The 22,262-nt window shown below is 38.7% G+C and overlaps 1 protein-coding gene across 1 annotated transcript in view; it reads right to left on the reverse strand.

The window, feature by feature from the left end:
• Positions 1–22,262, reverse strand: part of pepd (peptidase D) — a 71,619-nt gene that overhangs the window by 43,743 nt on the left and 5,614 nt on the right. Inside the window, exons 4-7 of the mRNA XM_036543191.1 lie at positions 20,426–20,489; positions 16,087–16,134; positions 14,999–15,060; positions 14,347–14,391 (exon numbers count right to left, since the gene is read on the reverse strand). Of these exons, the coding sequence (XP_036399084.1) occupies positions 14,347–14,391; positions 14,999–15,060; positions 16,087–16,134; positions 20,426–20,489 (219 nt within the window). The remainder of the gene's footprint in view (positions 1–14,346; positions 14,392–14,998; positions 15,061–16,086; positions 16,135–20,425; positions 20,490–22,262) is intronic.

A 22,262-nucleotide genomic window follows, 5' to 3' on the forward strand; every position in this document is an offset into this window, starting at 1 on the left:
CAGCTCAAAACAAAAAATGCTTGTGTTTGGTGATGATTATAGAAACACAAGACCAATTCTTTACACCAAAGAATTCAGGTTTTTTTCCCAGAGTTGCCAAAGAAAAAAAAAATTAAACACCCATTACAACCAGCTGTAGACAATGGTTAATGTAATGAAAGTTATTCTGTGTCTTAGGACTCAACTGCATTCAATCTTTCTTTTTCTTTTTCGTATGGGCTACCCCTCTGTAAAACAATGCTCAACCAAGAACGATTTTCAAGTCAACTCAATATTTCTTTGAAAATGCACAGTTAACTAATCTGTTTATCAGGATGGATCTGCTGCTGGATCCCCATTGTATTATGAGAAGTAAGAATAGAAAGAGAAGAAAAAAGCAAGAAATAAGACACAAGAAAGAAGCACAAAGTCTGTAGCAGAGTGAAGTGCAACCATAATTAACTGGCTTTCAACAAAGTAATACAAGAGTAATACGTAATACGAGTCTAATGCCCAGAGCAGCACAAAGACCATTACAGTTGAGCAGGCCAGCTTACAGTTCTGCCAAGGAGGCCAGAAACAGCACAGGAGAAATTAACTCAGAAGGCAGCCATGGCCACCACATCTTCTTGGTGGATCTGGCAGCAGAAAGTTGAAATGGACAAATGTAATGTTTGCATGTTCAATTAGCAAAAAATAATGTGGTTCATATTCCAATGATCTGTGTGTAGGAAAAGGGAGTTTGTTATTGCCATTCTAGTTGTTTTTCACATTCCAACCTGCTTAAGTTGATGCTTGAACAAATATAGCAATATTAGATTTTTAGTGTTGCTAGGTATATTGTTGTTCAATGTAGTTACATTCACATAAAGAATTTGTAAAACAGGAGCTCAGTCCAAACTTTTAACTCAAAATTTCCCATGGGTGAAAGCTTTATTTTCATGGAACACACGCAGTAGTTTTCTCAGGGACTGCTTATTGCCTTGGCAATCCTCTGAAAACTCACATCATAATGCAAGGGAAAAAAAAAAGTTCCTATAGTATATACAAAAATATAAACCTGAAGCACCCAAAAGGGGTTGAGTCTATTAAAATTTCAGCACAAACCCAAATGTGAAAAAGTACAGAAACTTCAATGGAAAATGGAAGTGATTAAGTGATTAAATCCATCAAAGATCTCTTTCCTTATGCGTGAGTCCACTGAGCAAGGGTCACCGACAAGGCTTGTTATAAACAGAGAAGTTCACTTTTCCTTTCTTTCCCATATTTATGCTTTGCCAGACAGAAATGTCTTCAGTACATCCCTTTTGCTCTAAACAAACACAGCTCTCATTTCATTCATAGGTGGAATCACAATCTGGACAACCTGAGGACCTTCCCTGCTGCCTCAGGTGTTCATTCTGCTTGTCACTTGACCTCTGGAACTGCCTGTCCGCACTCAACAAAGCTGACTTCATCCCTGCCTTTGCCACCTAGTTCTCCCTCCAAGTCTTGGCTCTGACCAAGACCCGGATCCATCCAGAGAACAAAGCAACTCCTGCGGCTCTCTCTCGAGCAACTTCACCTTCTCCCACTCTCCCTGCTCAAATGGGCGGGGAGATGGAAAAGGTTTGCTGATTTCCAACACCTGGAAATTCACTCCTCTCTCTTCTTTATGCAACAGCACCTCCTTTCAAAACCATGCAATCACTGTTACTGAACCTGTCAAAATCTTTTTTGTAGTCATTTACCATCCTCCAGGTCAACTAGGCAACTTCATTGAGGAGCTGGACATGTTACTGTCCTCCTTCCCTGAAGATGGCAGCCCACTTGTGATCCTTGGTTACCTGAACATCCACCTCAACAAAACTCAGGCTGCAAACCTTCTTACTCTTTTGGCCTCCTTCGACCTGAAACGTGTCTGCATTCCAGTGACTAACAAAGTGGGCAACGAGCTGGACCTCATGGTGACACGTAACTGTAACACTGACAACCTCCTTGTCACTCCGCTGCACATATCTGATCACTACTTTGTTCAGTTCACATTGTGTCTCCCTCCATGTCCACCATCCTCTCCTCCTCCTGCTTCATTTTGCCACAACCTCCATTCCCTCTTACCCATTCACTTTTCCTTTCTGTTCCCTGCCTCACTTCCTTCTCCCAACCACTTCTCCTCACTTGATGTAGCAGTTGATACAGAAAATGGCTGCACATCTGATCTTCAACTAACCAAAAAACGGCTCACATCACACCTCTCTTGGACTCGCTCCACTGGCTCCCTGTAGCATGTTCAAGGCCTTGATGCGTGCATACAACAAAACTGCACCTACCTACCTGGACTCACTACTGCAAGCCTATGTTCCCTCCCAACAGCTACGCTCCGTTACCAAACGGCATCTGGCAGTCCTGCTGTATCATGGCACAAAATCACTATCCAGAACTTTCTCTGCCGAGAAAGAGCAGATAACATCAATAAATAGTCAATCACTGTAAATGTATGATTCTTCTAAGATGTACCATTTCCCACCCATTTGTGACCCGACGCGAGTAAACCCTCCACATAGTGGCCGCATCAACTTTACGGGAGACCACAAAAACGGTCAAAAAACCATTTTTCGTGAAAAATGATAGTGGTGGATTCAAATTCCTAAAGTGCTTATCTATCATCCCCCTTCTTTTTGAAACTGAAGTGATCTGTAAAATATGAAAAAAACAATAAATACCAAGGCAAGTTGGTCCTCCGAGAACTGACAGGGGAGAAAACGTTGTCAATTTCCTATTATGTTGCATTATTAAAACAAGCGCTGGCATATCGTATGCTTCGTCTTTTAATACAGTCATGCAGTTCAAGATCACCCTCTCACATTCGCTGTGGTGTCAATTTGCAACACAAAGCCATTTTGATAAAAATGTAATTTAAACAATACTGGATTTATGACTGAAACCAGAAGGAATGACCTTCTTCTATGGTGGGAAAGTTGACAGCTTTCTTCTTCTGTGGTGTGAGTTTCGATACTTTCTTCTTCTGCGGTGGGAGTTTCGATTGTTTTCTTCTTTTGTGGTGTCATAACACAATGCTGAGCATTCATTGGGTCTTGAGGGGGTCAGATGCACCTTGTCCTGTCTGACTCGGAAGGTGAGGACAGCAATGACGAAGAAAGCATTCCGGACTTGGACAAAAGTATGGTTTGTGAAAGTGATCACGAAGCGGATTTCGAAGAACCATCAGATGGATGTACCGTTCACTGTTGTGACTGACGAAGCTGAACATGCCATCAAGTTTGTTGACTTCATTGACTCTGAGTGTGACCAAAAAATGGAGGCAATCCTCAATTTCAAACTGCGGTTGCGGTCCGATGGCAAAAGAAAACTCAAAAACTCGGATACGAATCCTGTACAAAGAAACTGTCCGAACGCATATACTAACTACGCAGTATGATCAGCGCGTTGTCACAGTCGGAAAAGGACATGTTCATCATGGGACAACTTTTTAGTAACGGGAGAAGAGTGACATGACGAACGACAACAAACGAATTGCCGACCAAGAGTATACTATTGTACTGTACTTTGTATTTTATGTCATGTATGTTGTGAAAAAAGTTTCTTATTCACAAATTCAGAGTATCATTTCATGTATCTTTCATGTACCTAGAGAAACACTGTGGCTGAAACAATTGCTAAACTCCATGTAGTCCTCCCAGGTAGTCCTCCAACTATTCAAATGCAAATGACCACCCCACAATGAACAATGGCAAGGATTTTCCAACCATCAGAAGCCATTAGTCCTCCAGCCTTTCATAGGTCAATTGCATACTGGGATAGCTTGTCTGTCACAGCTGGGTAGGTGAAAATGACAGCAGAAGAGAAAAGGGCTGATTTCTCAGAGGTGTGGTTTGCAAAGTCATGATCTATTCTATTCTAAGTCTATTGAGCACTTACGGCCAAATATTTGGTCAATCTTGGCAAGTGATGCTTCATTTTGTAAGCTCTGAATCTGTACTTTATGATCTTGTGATAAAACAAAATGGCAATTTTGCGAATGTGCCCTAAATCATGAGTGCGGTCACAGTTGTATTTTCTGGTACTAATATTAAGAAAGTCTCTTTCAAAAGTAAATATATTTAGAGGAAATATGATAATATACAACAACCTCACTTTGCTAATTTAAAATATCTGGCTTTAGTTGCAATATCTGTCAGAGTCCACAGGTGCCATGTACTCCACTTGAGTGTGTTATTTCTAGAACTAAATACTACTTAGCATAACATGTAATGATTCAAAAAGGCTGGACTGGCCTAAAATTTATATCACGGAAAACTTTGAAGAACGATGGTAACGGTATATATATCACAGTATATTTGTTTTTCTTAAAATTTCAATATAAATGCTTCTGAAGGGGGTAAAGCACTGGTATGGCAACTATTGCTGCACCTTTAATTGTATTACTAGAACATATTTCACATCATACAGAGTATTTTAGGAACATTTATTGTGCAAAACTGCAATATAAATAGAAAATAAACACAAAACATTTTCTCAAGTAACTTCCATCTCTGAAGAACACTTTTTCATGAATACAATAAAATGAAAGCTACACAAAGTGAAATAAAAACTGACTTCAAGTACAGCAGAACATGAGGTTTCTTTCCCCCAACCAACTCAAACACAATGAAACTCTCAAAATGCAAAATTAGTTCAAAGTAAGTAACTCGTCTTCAGTTACAGTATTGCAGGAATTGGCATGACTGCTTCTGCATAGTCAAAATAACTTCTTTGCAGCATCGCAGTGTGCATGTTTACTTGGCCTCATTACTAGTACCCTTGAATACAATAAAATCTAGCAGCATATAATCAAACTGAAGAGTAAATTCAACTACAGCAGGACAGGAACTTTTTCCCAACCAACATACACTTTGCAACACTCATAATACTAAATTACAAAATAAGAGCTGCTCTTCAGTTTACAGTATTGCAGGAATAGGCCTGCATAGTGAAAAAAACTTCTCTTTGCAGCATCCGAGTAATACCTCTTTACTTGGCCTTATTGCTTATACTCAAAGATTCAACAGTGCAAGTGTAACTCTCTTAGTGCAAAAACAATACTGTCACATTCCTGTTTGTACCAGTGTTCTGTCAATTTGTCCTACCTCATCGAAATGTCCTACCGTAGCGTAGATCGATAGTCATCATCTATTGATCTTTGCTACCTTATTAGGAAATACTACCGTAAGTAGTTTGTGCTACCTTAGAAGCCAAAAAGGTTGGCAATTCTTTTTACCTTATAAGAAAATGGTTCTGAGCTAATGACATTATTGTTTTCATTAACTCATCCGACAGCAATTTCGAAAATGCTGTCAAGTCAGTTTTAATAATAGGCATAGCCTACTTACAATTTATCCATCACATAAACTGTATGTATTTCGACAGTCTAGATTACATGCTGACATGTAAATTTGTAGTCTAGTTTGTCCATCAACAAACTTTATTCAATACCAGCGTAAAACTTTAAGTAGCATATATTGATATTCTAACCCTTATCAGAAAAGACTACCAGGATATAACTATAGAATGTCCTGAGAGTCTGAATGACCTTATCAGAAAGTGCAACCAACATAAACCTACAGGTAGCGTATTTCGATAGTCTGAGAAAAAGTGCTACCAAAGTTGCCACTGATTGTGTGTATGAACATTACTAATTACTAATAAATAGATAAGTATGAATTTGTTAAAATGCGTGCTTGTAGCTAGCGATACTCAGTTGTCGGTGTGTTATCACTAGCTGAGTAGGGCTGTGACGGTAATGATTTCTTCCCGCAGTAATAAAGCAACAAATTACCGCGATTTAGCGGTTTAAATGTACTCATTCTTTATTTTACGGTCTTTTTATTTTACGTGGCAAACGCAGATGTGCTGAACGGCAAATTTCGTTTTAACCCTTTCGCGCGTACAGTCACACTGGTGTGATTAGCCGTTTAGCGCATATGCTAAAACTGGTGTGATTAGAACACTAGATTGGAGAAATTCTAGCTAATTTTAGCTTTGAGGAAACAGCAGTTTAACTCTAAAAATATAGCAAATGCTACCTGAAATCTTTAAGAAACTTAATAACGCAAATGAAAACATAACGAACCATATAAAGTAACATGCGTGCTACATAACAAATAAGTTACAGGCGAAAGGGTTAAAATGAAATTTGACATTCAGTACATCCGCGTTTGCCACGCCTTTCAGTAATTCAGCCAGGTAAATATCCACGCTGGAATTACGAAAGGAAGCTGCGGTCAAACTTGATAATATGATTAATGTGCGTTAAAACATTAACACGTTAAAGTTTCTAGATTAATTAACGCGTTAACGTTGACAGCCCTAAAATAAATAAATAATTGCGGTGATGCGGTAATGAGCTCAAACCTGCGGTAGGCGTCTCATGACCGCGGTATTGCAGTTATCGTCACAGCCCTATGGCTGAGACTACAATCAACCTTTGGCGACTTAGATGACACAAACAAAATGAAAGAAGTGAATATAATAGGCTTGAAGAAAGGTTGAATTAACATCAACACCACACTAATGACAAAAAACATGCAATACTAACCTTCTGAAAAGTAGACTTCCACCAAATAGGATGAATTGATGGATTTCCCACTAAACCCGAGGAACATGATGTAATTGTGATGTGCGCATGTGCAGTAACTATTGGTAGGACCACTCAATAGGTAGGACAAATCGATAGAACACCGGTCAGCACGGTATAGTCAAAATCCATACCATAGGGCAAATTCATACCAGCGTACTCCCTACACCGTTTATACCGTCCACCGCTAGCTGAACTGTTCTGTAAGGCTTCTATGAGGGCAGGTGTGTTTCATCTTAAATCAGAGTTCATAAAATGACGATGAGTAGGTCCCTAATTGGTCACCTTTGACTTTGTCTTTAACTACCTGATTTTCTTCATGTTTTTTAACTTAATCAATGATTTTTTTATACTTTCATCCTTTATCCAGGCTTTCATTTCTAATGAGGGCATGCAGTCATCTCTGCATACCTGAGCAGGAGCTGCTGATTTCGAGAGAAAGAGGCATTGGAAGACCAGAGAGGTAATGCTCAGAGGAAGGAAAGGTAACACCAGTAGAATGATCATATCATCTGTTGGACTGCAGCTCACCCTGTAGCAAGTACACACTGTTACCCTGGCAGGTGCCCCATTGTGGTGGTAACTGGAGGGGAATTTTGGTGAATAAGTAATATCTGTGTTGAGCAGCAATAACTAAAACCACAGGAAGAGGAGAAGCAACAGTAACCTGCAGCTCAACTGGAGTTCTCAGATTACTTAATACACAAAGCAGAGCACTGTCTTCCTTTGTGCATTCTGCCAATAGATGGAGCTTCAAAAGAACATGCCTGTGCTGTCTGTCTTCAGGTAAAGGGTCACTCAGAGAGGGAAAATAACAGGAGACAAACACATAAAAAGTGGTAAGACTTAAATAAAAGCACAAGACACTACATGAAAGGTAGTGTATATCGTATCAAAAGCTCTCATTACAGTAAGATCTACTGAGTGTACCTGACATTTTAAGACATGCATAGACCAAGAACAGCGATACTCACATTTACAGTCCATTGTCTCTTTGTTATGTTTCTATCAGATTTACTGAATATTTAGAAAAGTACAAGTTCAGTTCACAGATACACCAGTTTAATCTGTCATTTCCTTCCTCTGCCAAGCGTATGTAGATGAGCTAATGAATATTTATTGCTGATGCAGTTCTCTTTTTTAAATACCCAATTTTTGCAAAGCAGATGAAAAACGTATTGAGAATACAGCAGCCTCCCAATCCAAATGAACAAGAGTCCATACTTCACTCAACATGACACAAATACAGTACTGTACATACTGTGCCCAATGCGCAAAAACTCCCTGATTTCAATTCTGCGTTAGATAAACATGTATCTGCCGTATCTCTGCAAAATCCGGCTCTACGCGCATTTTGTAGCAGAGCTGAAACGAGTAGCTCGTGTGAGCCCTGTGTAAACCCAGTAGGGTAGCAGTTGGCCAAGCAGTTTCAGCGGTTACTTGATTAAATACCACTGTTTCCAATTGAACTAGGGGCAAATTGCCTTTAGCTCAATTGGTAACAACGCTGGCCGTCAGGGTTTAGCTGAGAAGCGAGAACATTGGTTCGAAACTCGCTTCAAAATGTGCATTTTAAACAGCTGTATCTCTGTCAATTCTGCCTCTACACGTAAATTATCCGTCAAAACAGAGGGTAACTTCTGCAGATTCTAACCATGTCTTTAGTGATAACAGTTATAAAAAAAAAAAAAAACGCTGATTTCACCCCAATTCAAAACTATAGACGAAAAAGGTGGGAGTGTTTCACTTCTGCGTTTGAACTTACCCCTCTGTGTCCCGAAGGGCAAGCACACTATTGTTCTTCTGTCCCTTATTATTAGGGGTCCAAACAACAAAGGTGCTGGAATCCTCTTGTTTGTACTCTTGTTTTTTAATATATGAAAAATATACTTAAAAATCTTCTTTTCATGAACCGTAACTTCAACTGATGCCAGAGCTACGTACCAAACCTTTTGCAAAGGTCTCAAAATCAATGTTGAAAAAAATTGTATTCAAATGGCTATAACTTCTAGACAGTTGCTTAAAAAGTATCAATATTTTGCATTCAGACATCAAATTTGGGGTCAATCCATCCAACTCTGTAGCACCACCAACAAGCCAAACTTCAAGGTACATCTTTGCTTATAACTTTTGAACTGTTTGTCTTACAGTTGTGATCTTTTTTCCCTTGAATCCTTGGGTCATCCCGATTTGAATGCACCCATTGGCGTTAAAGTCCACCATATTGGATTTTCCGCCATTTTGAATTTTTTGAAAAACCTACTTTTGCGAACTAGTCCTAAATCATTGATCCTATCACCACCCAATTTGGTACGTATCATCTACAGAGGGGTCTGACCAAAAGTTATTCAAAGAATTTTGCTAGGGCAAACGATGTGGCCACTGTCGTTCAATGAAATTCCATGGCGAAGACACCAAAACAGGAAGTGAGCCATATGTCAGCAATGCTTGGTTGAACAAAATTGGTATACTTTATTGCCAGGGGGAATATTGGGTACCCACCAAGTTTCATGAGGTTTGGCCACATGGGGGCGCTATACCAGGAAAAAAAATTCAACTGCCTATCACTTTGGAACCAAAGCAGATGTTTCAACCAAATTTCTTGTGCATCATCACAGTAAAGGACCCTAGCCGGGGAAGCATGAAACCTGTGTGTCAGCCATTTTGTTTTTCAGCCATCTTGGTATTATTGTTTTTTCAATGGTTTTCTATGGCAGGCCATAGAAGCCATAGGTGGATGGTGGAATCTGGCACCCTCAGAGCACAGTCCAAGGTATCCAGGCACCAAATTTGGAGTCAATCCATCATTCCCTGTAGTGCCACCAACAGGCCAAATTTCAGAGTACATTTGTGCTTATAACTTTTGAATAGTTGGTCCTAGAGTTGTGATCCTTATTTCCACTGAATCCTTGGGTTACGATCAACTAGACTCATCCACTGTATTGGATTTTCGAAAAAAAAATCATTTTCAAGAAGAATCAAGAATCATTTTTCAAGAAAACCTACTTTGGCGAACTAGTCCTAGTCCCAATTTTTGTAGATCATTACATCATTGCATGTCAGGTCCTAACTGGGAAATGAACACATAGTTCAATGTCCAAATGGCATGGCTGCTAAGATGCAATCAGTTTGCAACACTTAAAAAAGGCACATCTCCTGTACCTTTTGACCTACTGCCACAGCTAATACACTAAATAGTGTTGAAGAAATACTTGGACTTTCCATATTGGCCTGAATGTAAGACAGGGTTTTTTTCTACTTCAGAAATTACATCTGAAAGGTGGGATTGTCTTACATTTGAGGACTAGACTTTTTAATGTCATTATACATTAAGAACAGCTGATGGTGCCATTTATCTGAGATTGTTCAGTGGTATTAGAAATCCTAGTAGACTAGTTTATTTTTATTTAAATGTGGCAATTTCATCTAAAAGACATAGAAAATATATCAGAGTACCTTGTTTTATTCAGTGTGTTTTATTAAATTTATTTCAGATTCAGATTTCCTTTATTGTCATTTTATCATGCACTTGCGTACAATCAAGAATGAAATGCGGTTTCTCCTATATCAACAGTGTATATAAATTAGAAAGAAAATTAAAACAACATATATCCATAAACAATACACTCGTCCTGTGTAGGAGGTTTTGTAAACATATGGAGAGGAATAGCAGCATGACTCTATAGCGGCATGTCTTTATGGTATAGTTGGAGGGGAATAGCAGCATGTACTGTCAATGAATGATCTTTTTTGTCTGTTCAAAAAGTGCCAGGTGCAGCATGAAATGGATATGGATAGTGAAATGGATAGTGAAATGGATAGTGTCTGTCTGGTCCTATGGGGGGATTAATGGTGCAGTGAGAGTGGGGAGCAAGAGTGTTCATGACCTTCACAGCCTGGGGAATGAAGCTATTTAGAAGACTTGTGGTATCAAATTACATGATTTCTTTAAATAAATAAGATTTGATCTTCAAAAAGTCAGTTACCAAAAAAAGGTGTTGAAAAATGAGGGGTCCTTTTCTATTCAGCTAATATGGCATGCTCTCTGCCATTTTTCCCATGATTTTGGAATTATTCAATTACCCAAAAATTGCATGCCTCCAACAGCGTTGGCACTTCTTATTGCAATGTCCCAAGAAGGCACACTGCATTTTATGGCACTGCTTATGTTTAAGCTTGACATATATGTGGTGGGGGGCAGTGCGGTGGTGCAAATGGGTAGCAGTACTGCGGCAGTAACGTGGCTTTCCTCTAGTTATTCTGGTTTTCTACCACAGTCCAAACACATTCAGGTAATGTCAACTGAACATGCTATATTGCCCATAGGCGTGAGGGTAAGAGTGGGTGTCAATGTGTCTGTTCATGGATGGATGGACTGTGATGGACTGCTGTCTTGTTCAGGGGTTGTTCTGATTAGTTGTCTACCTGGTGGCCCTGAGGTGCTTGGCCCCTTCATTGCTGCTTGCAGCTATATTTATTTTTATTATTCTTCTGCCACTTTTCCAATTTTGCCCATAAAACCAAAACCGTGCATCAAAAAGTCACCAAATTTGGTAGGATGGTAGAGGGTCATCTCCTGAACAATTATCCATAGTTCACATGACCTGGCAGCCATCTAGGAATGAAATTTTCAAAAGCTCAGCCCCCTTGATCCATTTGAGGAAAAAGTCACAAAACTTGTTGTACATTTTACCCTCATCACAAGGAACAACTTTGCCTCTTGAACCTTTCAAGTCCACCATATTGGATTTTGAACTAATTTGCACAATTATGATTTCAGTAAAAATGACATCTTCTCCTGAACATCACCTTGAATCAAATTCCGACTTAAATTGCGAAGAAGCAGCGGCTACATCAAAAAATTTGGCCACCACAAGCCAATCAATCTGCCTTATTTGCTAATTAATATGCAAATTAGCCAATATCATTCACCGTTGCATCAATCATTCTGAAATTTCTTGTGCACAATGACAAGGCCTCACTGAGAGGATATTCCAAATTTGAAAGAAATCTGTCAAAAAACAGACTCCACAAGTGCTTGAACATGCCCATTTTTTACCCAATTTTTAATGTGTGAAAAATATACCTAAAAATCTTCTTCCCATGAACCATAACTTCAAGTGATGCAAAATTCCATATGTCGGGCCTTTGGGGTATGCTCTATCTAAATTGCAAAGGAGTAGTTGCTACATCAAATAACACCAGAGCTACGTACCAATCCATTTGCAAAGGTCTCAAAAATCAATGTCGAAAAAAATATTGTATTCAAATGGCTATAACTTCTAGACAGTTGCTTAAAAAGTGTCAATATTTTGCATTCTTCTATAACGCCAAGGGATGATTCTTCTGTATGAAAGTTTTGCACACTGATGACATGGTTTGGCTGCCACATTGGATTTTCTGTTACAAATTCAGTTTGTCCTCCTACCTGAAGGATAGTGGTGATTATTTAGTGATCATTTATTGTAGTTGGTAAGCAGTATAATGATTAGTTTGGTAGAATTAGTATGCACAGTGTATAATGTGACTGTGTCTATGTAGTTTTAAGGTGATCACATAGTTAGGGCATGTGATCCACATTCCAATGTAATGCTGCTATTGAACGGATCACACGCACATGTGCTCTGTGTGCATGTACTGCAGGCCCTCCAACGGAGAGGCCTCTGATTTCCACTGTGCGTGTGATCTTTGGACCCCAAGGCCTGGACTTCTAGGCCCTGTCCTACTCTAGCGTGTGACCTTTGGTCTTCTACCTCATCTTCTAGACTTCTAGGTGCGGTTAATAAATATACTTTGAGACTTCTGGAGGGTCTTGCCTGGGTGGTGCAGATGCGTGTCATTTGGTGGTGACACTCATTGTGCCCCACGACCCACTCTCCTTCTCTGCCCACCTGTCAAGGTCTGTGACAGGGAGGACAGAGAGGAGCCAGGTCAGTGTGTTCTCACTATCAATCATGAGGATACCTTCAGAGAGAATGTTTTTCTAATTAGGCGCCAGTGCCCAGACATGGCAAGGTCAAGTTAAATCTAAACATCCTACCAGAATTGTATGAGCGCATCTGACTATTTAGGCTGTGGCAGAGTTGCCCCCACATTGAGGGAGAGAGAGCAGAGATCAGAAGCACAGAGGGGACCGTGAGAGGTTAGGGAGTGTGCAAGGTGTAAGATCCTAAGTGTGAGACTTTGTGCATGTAACATCTGAAACTCTGCTGAGCCGACCATCGCTTGTGAAGCCATGCTGTATTGAAGATCATCAATAAACCTGTTTCTACCTCTCCTTCAACCACGGTCCGGACTGAAGTTCTTTGTGTAACAGTTTATTAGTTAGCTCGCAAGTACATCAACTTCATCGAAATCCAACATACTCAAACAAAACATTGGGAACTCCTGAGACTTAATAGGTATGTTTCTCCCCCTGTCAACAATCATCCCAATCAGGGAGAATGCTATAGGTCACATAATTTGGTGACCATCTTGAATTATCTGTAAGACTCTTAAATGTCAACTTTTCTTGAACAGTGTGGCCGATGTGCAATCCTTCAACTAACCTCTGTCTAATTTGCTAAGGAAATGTTGCTACTTCAAAACACATGGCCTTTACAAAGCTAATCAAATTCTGTTATTAGCTAATTAATATGCAAATTAAGCTACATCATTCACCATTTTAACTTTCATCAAATTCTTCTTAACTGTGAAAATCTTCATCACAGTTTTACTGCATGAACCAAAGTACTATGCCTCGGTTTCACTGGTTGTATTACAATTAACATAGAGCCAAATTAGAATGCCAGCTGCTGTGTGATGGTGCCACCATGCTGAGAAACATGATAAACTAGATTTGTGTAGATTTTCTAAAGAAAATGCGATGTGTGGTTGCCTGTGTGCATTATTGATGGTACGTGCGAGTTCAGGGATACAGCAGTTTAAAAATATATGTTTTCCGAATGCTGAAATGAAGTTCTGAATTTGTGTGCATTGGGCTTGTCATCTCCCTCTCCCCCTCCCTTTAAACACAGAAGTGAAATACTTCTGCTGTCCTTGCATTAGTTTTGAATGGGGGCAATATCTTTTTAAACCGTCCTCACAGCACTGAACTGAAGACATTAGAATCTGCACAAGTGTACCTCTGTTTTGATGTATAATTTATGCGTGTAGAGCCAGATTTCACAGAGATATGGCAGTTTAAAAATGTGTGTTTTTCTAACATCTGACACAAAGCATTCTAATGAATTGCAATACAAAATGTTTTTCACTCTTGGATGCAGGAAGAACCCACGTAGAACACCTCTTTTTAGTACCGCAATTTCCTACACATCCATCCTTTACCGGTGTTCTCTCACATGTTTGTTTTCACATTCATCCAATTGTTATACCTTCAAGCAAACCTCAGCCCTCAAAGGCCATTTTGAGGCTCTCCAGCTGTGCATTCCACTGCTGCATCTGTTAACCCTGTCACCTCTTGTTTGGGGGCATGTTAGTAATTTGATGCCACACATGCTCATGGTGTGGCTGGGGAAAATGGTGACAGCAGGGGATACAAGAAATAGAAGGGTGAGGGATGAAAGAGTACTGGGACCCCAGGTGTACATTTGTATTACCCTATTCACCTTATTTCATTGTATTTCTCTGTGAGATTGTGTATATTTAACAGACATACTCAGGGAAGCGTGGTGGGGGAGGGACATCATGGATAATAATCTAAAAGGACGCAAGAGCAGATTTATTCAGATTAAAGACAGCAGGATACTACTCACCACTCAACTATTACAGGGTGTAGGTGAACATTATTCACTTCAAACCTTAAAAGCAAAAGACATAAAGTGTAAATTGCATTGGTAAGAGCAATTAAGGAAATATACCACAAACTATAGCAGCCTGGTTTCAATGAATGCCTTTAATAATTAATGATAAAACACATAACACACTGTTAGATTAAAAACACTACAGTGCTGTATGGTGTTGGAGGATATTGACAATGGAGTTAATAAATGTAAACACATTTAGAGGTCTTTAACAAAGACATGAACCTATTAACATCCTGACAGATTATAAAAGCTTATATGCAAGAAAAGAAACAACAAAACAAAACACAAAAAATTAAAGCAGCTGACATGAGGAAATTCATCAAAACTGGACACTGAACATGAGTCTAGAATGTCATCAGATTGAAATACAAATTCATTGTTCTATTACACCCACTATGGATAAGGATAAAGGCTGTCATGGAAGATTTCATGTCATGGAACATTTCAGAGCACTAATAACTGAACAGACTGACTTTTTTATTTATGTAAAATGTAGATTAAACACATTGGTATGTGTGAGCAACTGTCATGTGCATGATGATAAAAGGTTTGTTGTGAATAATGTACAAATACTCAAACAATCGATTGCAATTACACCTACCGGCTGATTCCTTCAAACGAGGCCTCCCGGCATGTACTCCCACTATCTGTGTTCTGTCCACGCTGGAAGAGCAGTATACATACAATGAGTATGCTTGCAAACGTTTACGTCAATCACATCATGCCAATCATAATGCAAACCTACAAAGCAAAGCAGCTGACTCTTGTCTATCTGTTAAACGTAAAAAGTGACATCTGGGGTGCTGTCAAGTGTTCGTGCATGCTGTTCCTCTTCATACAAATGTTTACCTCTATAAACAGAACAACAGGAGTATGAGTAGGAATTCCAGTGACAGGACTCAATGAAGGACTCATTAGTAGGAGAGTTATCACTATCCAATATCATTTTAAAATGATTGGACAGCATAACCTTTTTTAAGCCATTTTATCTTAAGTGATTTGTATAGTTTTGCCATTTGTAAGTAAAATATACAGTAATATGGACACCATATGACCCTACATTAATGCATCTCATCAGCAGAGGAAGCATTTGCAAAGCAGGATATGAACATCTCCATCCAAGAAGCATGACTAATCTCTGAGCTGGTGGCGTAACCACCCTTTTCTAGCACAGACTGTCAAAAAAGGTCTTTTGAGGTATGTTTATTTTTATTTTTCTGAAAATGTAGACATAATGTGCAATGATGAAATGGAATTGCATTTTCCATTCCTGATACAAATGAGGCTTTAAAACATTTAGTTTCAGAATGCCAGGTAATAAATCCCTCTGCAGGGCACAAACTTCGCTGGGACAGGGCACTTGAGGATAATTCATGATTCCAATTGAATCCTTCATGTAAACTTTTTCTGCTTCATGACAATCTAAATACACAGAAACCTTCATTGTAGCCAGTTACATTTCCATTTGAACCATTTCAGAAAAATCAAATTCTACCTATTTTCTTACCACTAATTTAATCACTGAATACTATGTAAAAATCAAATGCCAATATTATCAGAAGTACCAGTATGTTTACTTAAAGTTTTCACATGAAAAGTAATAGGGGAACAAACAAAACTCTGAGCATAGGAAGAAGGGTTAGAGGTGGAAGAAGGGAGATGAGTGTTTGAATCACTGCATTAACTTACCAGTGTTAGCAGAACAGCTGGCTTCATTTTGGACAAAACCTCAGCTATCTGTAAAAACATAAAAAAGATAAAGTCCCAACATAAAAACACTTCACAGGAATAGAGACATTAAAAGAAAAGCACAAATCTTGTGTTGTTTCACTATTCTGTGCTGCAGACAACAAGCTCATTCTCATGGCCAGTACCATGGTGGTATGGTTGTGCGCTAATGAAAAATGTTAAATGACAAGGCTCAAAGGAGCCCAGCACTCTACAAAGGTGCTCAACAAACATCTTAAATGTCAGGTTACAAAGCACTGAGACAATGATGAATTAAGAGTATTAGCATATCTAGGGTGATGGTGCAGTTTCACAAATCACAGCAAGCACATTACTCTGAACAATGGCAAAGTTGAGAAATAATGAATATACTTTTTCTGTTCATAAGGAATGGGAGCACAGTTTTAGGTCATCTGACACTACTAAAATTAAATACCCTACCGAAATAACAGAATTTGCTGTGCAAATCTCTGTTCTTGGGATCCTCGATTTGTCATTACTTAAGACAAATAAGGTTTTCAAAAAAATTGCATATTAGAGATAAGGTTCTGTTCTGTTTACCTATACAGCACAAACCGTAGACCTTAACAACCTTATATATATGCAACTTTAGTTTATAGTAAAGCAAAAGATAATTCTAGATGGAATAGTATTAATTTTTCATATCAAAGCCTAGGACCCACAACATAATAGAATATTGTTATTCCAAGTGTTTTATGACAATTAGTTCCTCAAACTTACAAAGAAATATAGTCTACCCACTGAGCTACTGATAATCTACGCATGAGTTTTAAAAATGTTAATAGCTAACAGGGATTGTGGAGATACTTGGAGACTGTGGAGCTTTGTGTGTGCTTCACCTGACTCAGGGCATTTGATTCTTGCAGTGGCAGATCCAATGGCTTCAACAACATGAAATTCACTGAAGATACAGGAATGATCCAGTTTGATACATTTTGAGATCACTCAGCCCAAATGTAGAAAGTTTCTAAAGTGCTTATTATCTATGCAAAAATCTACAAAATAAATAAAAACTAGGAAACCAGATATAAGGACTCTGTAAGACAAAAATATTCATACATGTACAGGTGAAGAGTTTACAGAGGCACACTGAAGCATCGTACAACATAGTTATATACTGTAAAATCCACCAATATGTAGACGGACATTAAATGGACTTTACCCTGCCAGCTCCCTAGTACAAAGTCCGTGTAATGTCTGATTGAGTCCATGTGTGAATAGAGCAGGTCATTGTCCGGAGAATTCACGGTAAGCGTACTGATGATGTTTCATGTGACTGGCGCGAAACGAGAAGAATACAAAATCTGCTTCATACTCCTTTCTGCTTGCCTGTATATTGCTTTCCACTCTTTCGTTGATATTGCGAATACGTCCAAATACATGCTATTTTGAGTACAACGATCATTAAAGAGATAGTTAGCTATAGCTATACTGCCAAAACTTGTCTCTTACGATGATTAATAACGTTGGTTAATAGTTTATTATCTGGTTAGTAGTTAGCTAAGCTGTAGCTAAGTAATAGTGATAGGTATAGTGAGATAGGTGAACTGGTGACCTAACATTACATAGCGAACAACAAAAACTTACCTTATTGTTATAATAAATGTATAATTAATAATAAATTATGTGTACCGGTAGCACCATTTGGACGGCTATGTCTGATTTTTTTTATAGGCTACTCAAAAGTACAATAGCTATGTTCGCCTTCTCCTGCTCCGTGCCCCAATATGTACCCGTACCACCTAAAGGTAAGACATTGAAAAGAAAAAAAACTTAAATTACTTCAACTCGCGAATACTTTAGGTGATCTCGTCAATACTTTTCACTCGTGAGAATGCAAGTGGCATCTAACTAGAAAATATCACAAGGAAATCTGGATGTTTCTAAAATTGCAATGATTTCAAGCGACAATGTAACATACTACAAATGTAATTATTAATGGTCGCATACTGGGTACTACACTGAAAAATAGCATGCAGTATACAGTATATACTTGCATAGTACGCAGTACACAGTATGCAGTAGGCGGTTTCAAATACAGCCACTGCGATTCCTGCAGCGTACTTTTTGCGTCATGTCCTGCATGCTCTACCCAGGCGCCGCCCCTCGCCTAAACCAAACTGGAGTATTTTCTGTAGTTGAGAACACGTCTGTCACGGACAATCTCCTGTTGCGTGATACATGTGTGAAAGGGCAATTCCGGACGAGTTGCGGACCTGATTCTCCGCACTTTGTCCGGAGTTCATATGTGAAAACGGCTTAACTAATCCTCGGCAAGTCTACAGGGATAGAGTCTGTCTCCATCATATGAACTAAAGCAAATATGAATACATCATAACTTAATAATTTATTTTGACAGGATGAATGTTGGAGCAGGAAAGTTTCGGTAATGTCTCTCAGATACATTTCATAATCCCGAGCCAAAAAATAGAGCTCTCTGATCATCTTCAGATTAAAACATAAAAAACCTGGGACAATGAAGGTTTATTTAAATAGACAGGCTACTGCTGTGTGATTAATGTATACAAAGCAAATATTCTCCATTAGTCAGTGAACAAAAACCAGCAAATACACAGTACCAGTCAAAAGTTTGGACACACCGGATAAGACAATGTGAAACATTTATTCAAAGACTGATTAAATGTCTGAAATTTGTTTCTTAGACAAATATAAATAGTGAAATTGAAGATGATGTATGAACTTCTTAATTAAACTTTTTTCCTGTTTTGAAGATTCTAAAATATAAGGTAATTTTGATTTGTCAATAACCCTTTTTTGGTCATTGCATAATTCCATTTGTGTCATTTCACAGTTTTGATGTCTTTACTATTATTATTTCTTATTGCTTATTTCTACAGTGTGGAAAATAATGAAAATAGAGAAACAGAAGTTCATCCAAACATCCAGACTAGTACTGTATATCTGTGGGGATTCTGGCTGGTAAAGGCACTTGCTCAGAGTGAAGGCTTAACCCTATAGTCCAGACACTGCACATTTCAGTCTGGACTGTGTCATTAACTGGGAAAAAAAAACAGGGAACCTTGCAGCAGTGGAGCATAACTTCAAATGACTTCATTCCACTTGGGTAAGGTCGGCCTACATGAGTCGCAGCTTCTCATCACAGCACTCATTAGCAGCTCTAGTGACTAACTGGGTACCTACAACTTGTTTGGTTTTCATTGGAGAGAGATGTACTGACCCTCCAATCACTAATAAAACTAGATCTATGGGAAAATGATTCCTGCCGATATGTTTTACTATGGGGTTTTCAGAAATGGGATGTGTGGTGTAAATTCAGCCACTGCCACTAGTGTATTTAACTGTTTATCAAATTTTTCCAGTTGTTTAGACATTATAGGTGGCTAGCAGAGGATGTGTGCCTTACGTTAAATAGAGACACTAACTGGAATCACTCACAGAGTCATGTGTTTAGCACACAGTATCTAGTTCTTTTTCAGTCCTTCAGTTTTTATAAAAAACTAAAGTACAAGCCACACTTTAAGTGTTTGGACAATACTGATATTAAAATCAATAATATCAACAATATTAACAATAATATTTGACAAAAAAGAAATAAGGAAATCTTTAAACTAAAACCCCAACACATTGCAAAAATCAAATATGGCAGTAAACTGGATGGTAAGAGAAACCAAACATTCAGCTACTATGCATATGTCTTCAGTTCCCTTTAAACAAATGTTTGATTATTGTGAATGTATTAACCTGCAAACAGCAGGACAGCATTAATCCTCTACAAATGCACGCTCAGTAAGTCCAATAAATAATTTTACTTCACATGATAGCACTTTTCACTCTTGAACATTAATCCAAACAATTGGATTCTATTAATATTGCATCCCTTCCTGTGTTTTTGGCAAAACTATCCATTACAATTTCAGATACAATGCACCTTAATCTGTCTTTTAATATTTTGTTTATCTCGAGTCATTTAAAGAAGAAACATTCTCAGATTAATCAAGAGCCTCAGTAGTATTGTTAAAAATGGCTGTTTTATGTAGGGAGACTAATAGAATGAAAGAGGCAGCAAGGAACCACAGAGATTCATGTGACTACTGGGAATGCTGAAAATGAGAAGCAAAAATGACAGTCCAGCATTCTGTCCAGTGATGTGTTGAGAGCCGTTCACTTTGTTTACTAAGTGCTTTCTTCCCTGTTGGGGAACTTCCTTAAGAACCAACATCGCGGTTTAACACACATTATTGGGTACCCAAATACACACGTGCATGCATGCAGGTATGCACCCAAATAGCTCACTTACATCACAGGTGTACTGAACATCATCAACTGCGTACTTCGCCTTGAAGTGCTCCCGGGGGTGGATCCTGTCAAAAATGAAAACAGGGTTTCATGGGTATATTTATAAGCTCAGCAGCTGGGGGTTTCAAAACAAATGCTTCTGAAACTTGATAACTGGACCCTCACGTTGTCATGTTTGTGGATCAGAGTGACAGTTTAACAGGGGCACTTAAATGATTTCAACAAAGATGGCCAATCCCAAACGTAAATACTGTGTCTATGTCATTCATCAACCCACTGCCTCTTGGGCAGGTAGAAGAGAGATAATGGGCTGTACAGTATCTTTCCCTGCCTAAGCAGAGCAATGAGAACCTTTTCAGAAACCCCTTAATCTCTACAACTATGAATGACTGCTTTTTCTGCTTTTAAGACATTTTTAGAAATTTGATATCTTTGATGGGTATTTAGCTTACTCATCTATACAGGATAAAAGTAAGAAATTAATTATCTGCACACCCACATGTTTTTCTTGGTCGCATGCGAGGCACTTAAATCAAACATATGAAGTCTGCACTTAAACAGGTTTAGAACAGCCCATATTTACTACAGCTGTCATATATCAGTACATTGGTACCCAGTTGTGTGAGTGTCTGTTATTATAATCAGACTTATTTATGCCTCCTCCTTTAACATGCTTATTGGAGGCCACAGAGTTGCCTTTTAAGAAGCAGTGCAAAGTTGCACGAGAAGTGTCAGTTTTTTATAAGTTAATTCATTCCCGAAATAATCACCATTTTCCTCTGGCTTTCTGCCACTACATCAGAAACCCAAAGCCACCTCATCTGTACACATGCACTCTATATTTAAAAATTATTTGAGGAGCTACCTGAAGACTTCATAGGTGGATGTAAGCTACAGGGAGCATTTTTCATCTATTTTCCCTTTTTTCCACAACACAGACCAGAAACTCAATAAATGTGCATGACCAACAAGATCTAGGAGGTAAATTATCTTCACATGTAGGCTCTGAAGAAGGGTTGTGAAATAGAGAAACACTACCTCATTTTCCAACCCCTACTCATGACCTGACATAACCCCAAAACAGCTCATAATCTTCATAATCACAGCCATTTCAAGTTTTTCTTTCATTCTAGAGATGAGAGCTGTTGGCTACTTGAAATTCAGCAAATACTACGGCACTATCAAACAGCACATTAAGTGACCCTCTTGCAATGCTCTCATTTCTGTCAAACCTCAGCTAAAACTCATTTAAATCAGTGCTTTAACAAATACACCATCTGTGCTAAATAACAAAGTTCTTCATTCAGTAAGGCTCAACTGGTTTTTGACATTGATATTTGACAGTATGGTTTGACCTCTAAAAGGAAATCATTCCTCTTGATTTGAACAGACACAACAGTTTTAGTGTAGGGGTCGTGCTACTAGACCTAAGTACAGCCTTTGATACCATCGATCATCGTATCCTCCTCGACCGCCTCTAAAACCTGGTTGGCATAAGCGGACAGGCCCTATCTTGGTTTAGGTCTTATCTATCAGAACGATATCAGTTTGTCTCCATTAACAACGAATCCTCCGCTCGTTCCAGAGTAAGATATGGTATACCTCAATCTGTGCTTTGGCCTCTGCTTTTCTCATTATACATGTTGCCTCTTGGCGATATCATCCGTAAACATGACATTAATTTCCACTGTTATGCGGATGACACTCAGTTATACATATCAGTCAAACCCGATGTCCCTCTGAATATATCAAACATGGAGGCCTGCCTAACAGATGTAAAGAATTGGATGGCCTGAAACTTTCTCCTCCTTAACCTAGACAAAACCGAAATATTGGTC

This window comes from Megalops cyprinoides, chromosome 13 (genome assembly GCF_013368585.1).
Source record: "Megalops cyprinoides isolate fMegCyp1 chromosome 13, fMegCyp1.pri, whole genome shotgun sequence".
Lineage (NCBI taxonomy): Eukaryota > Metazoa > Chordata > Actinopteri > Elopiformes > Megalopidae > Megalops > Megalops cyprinoides.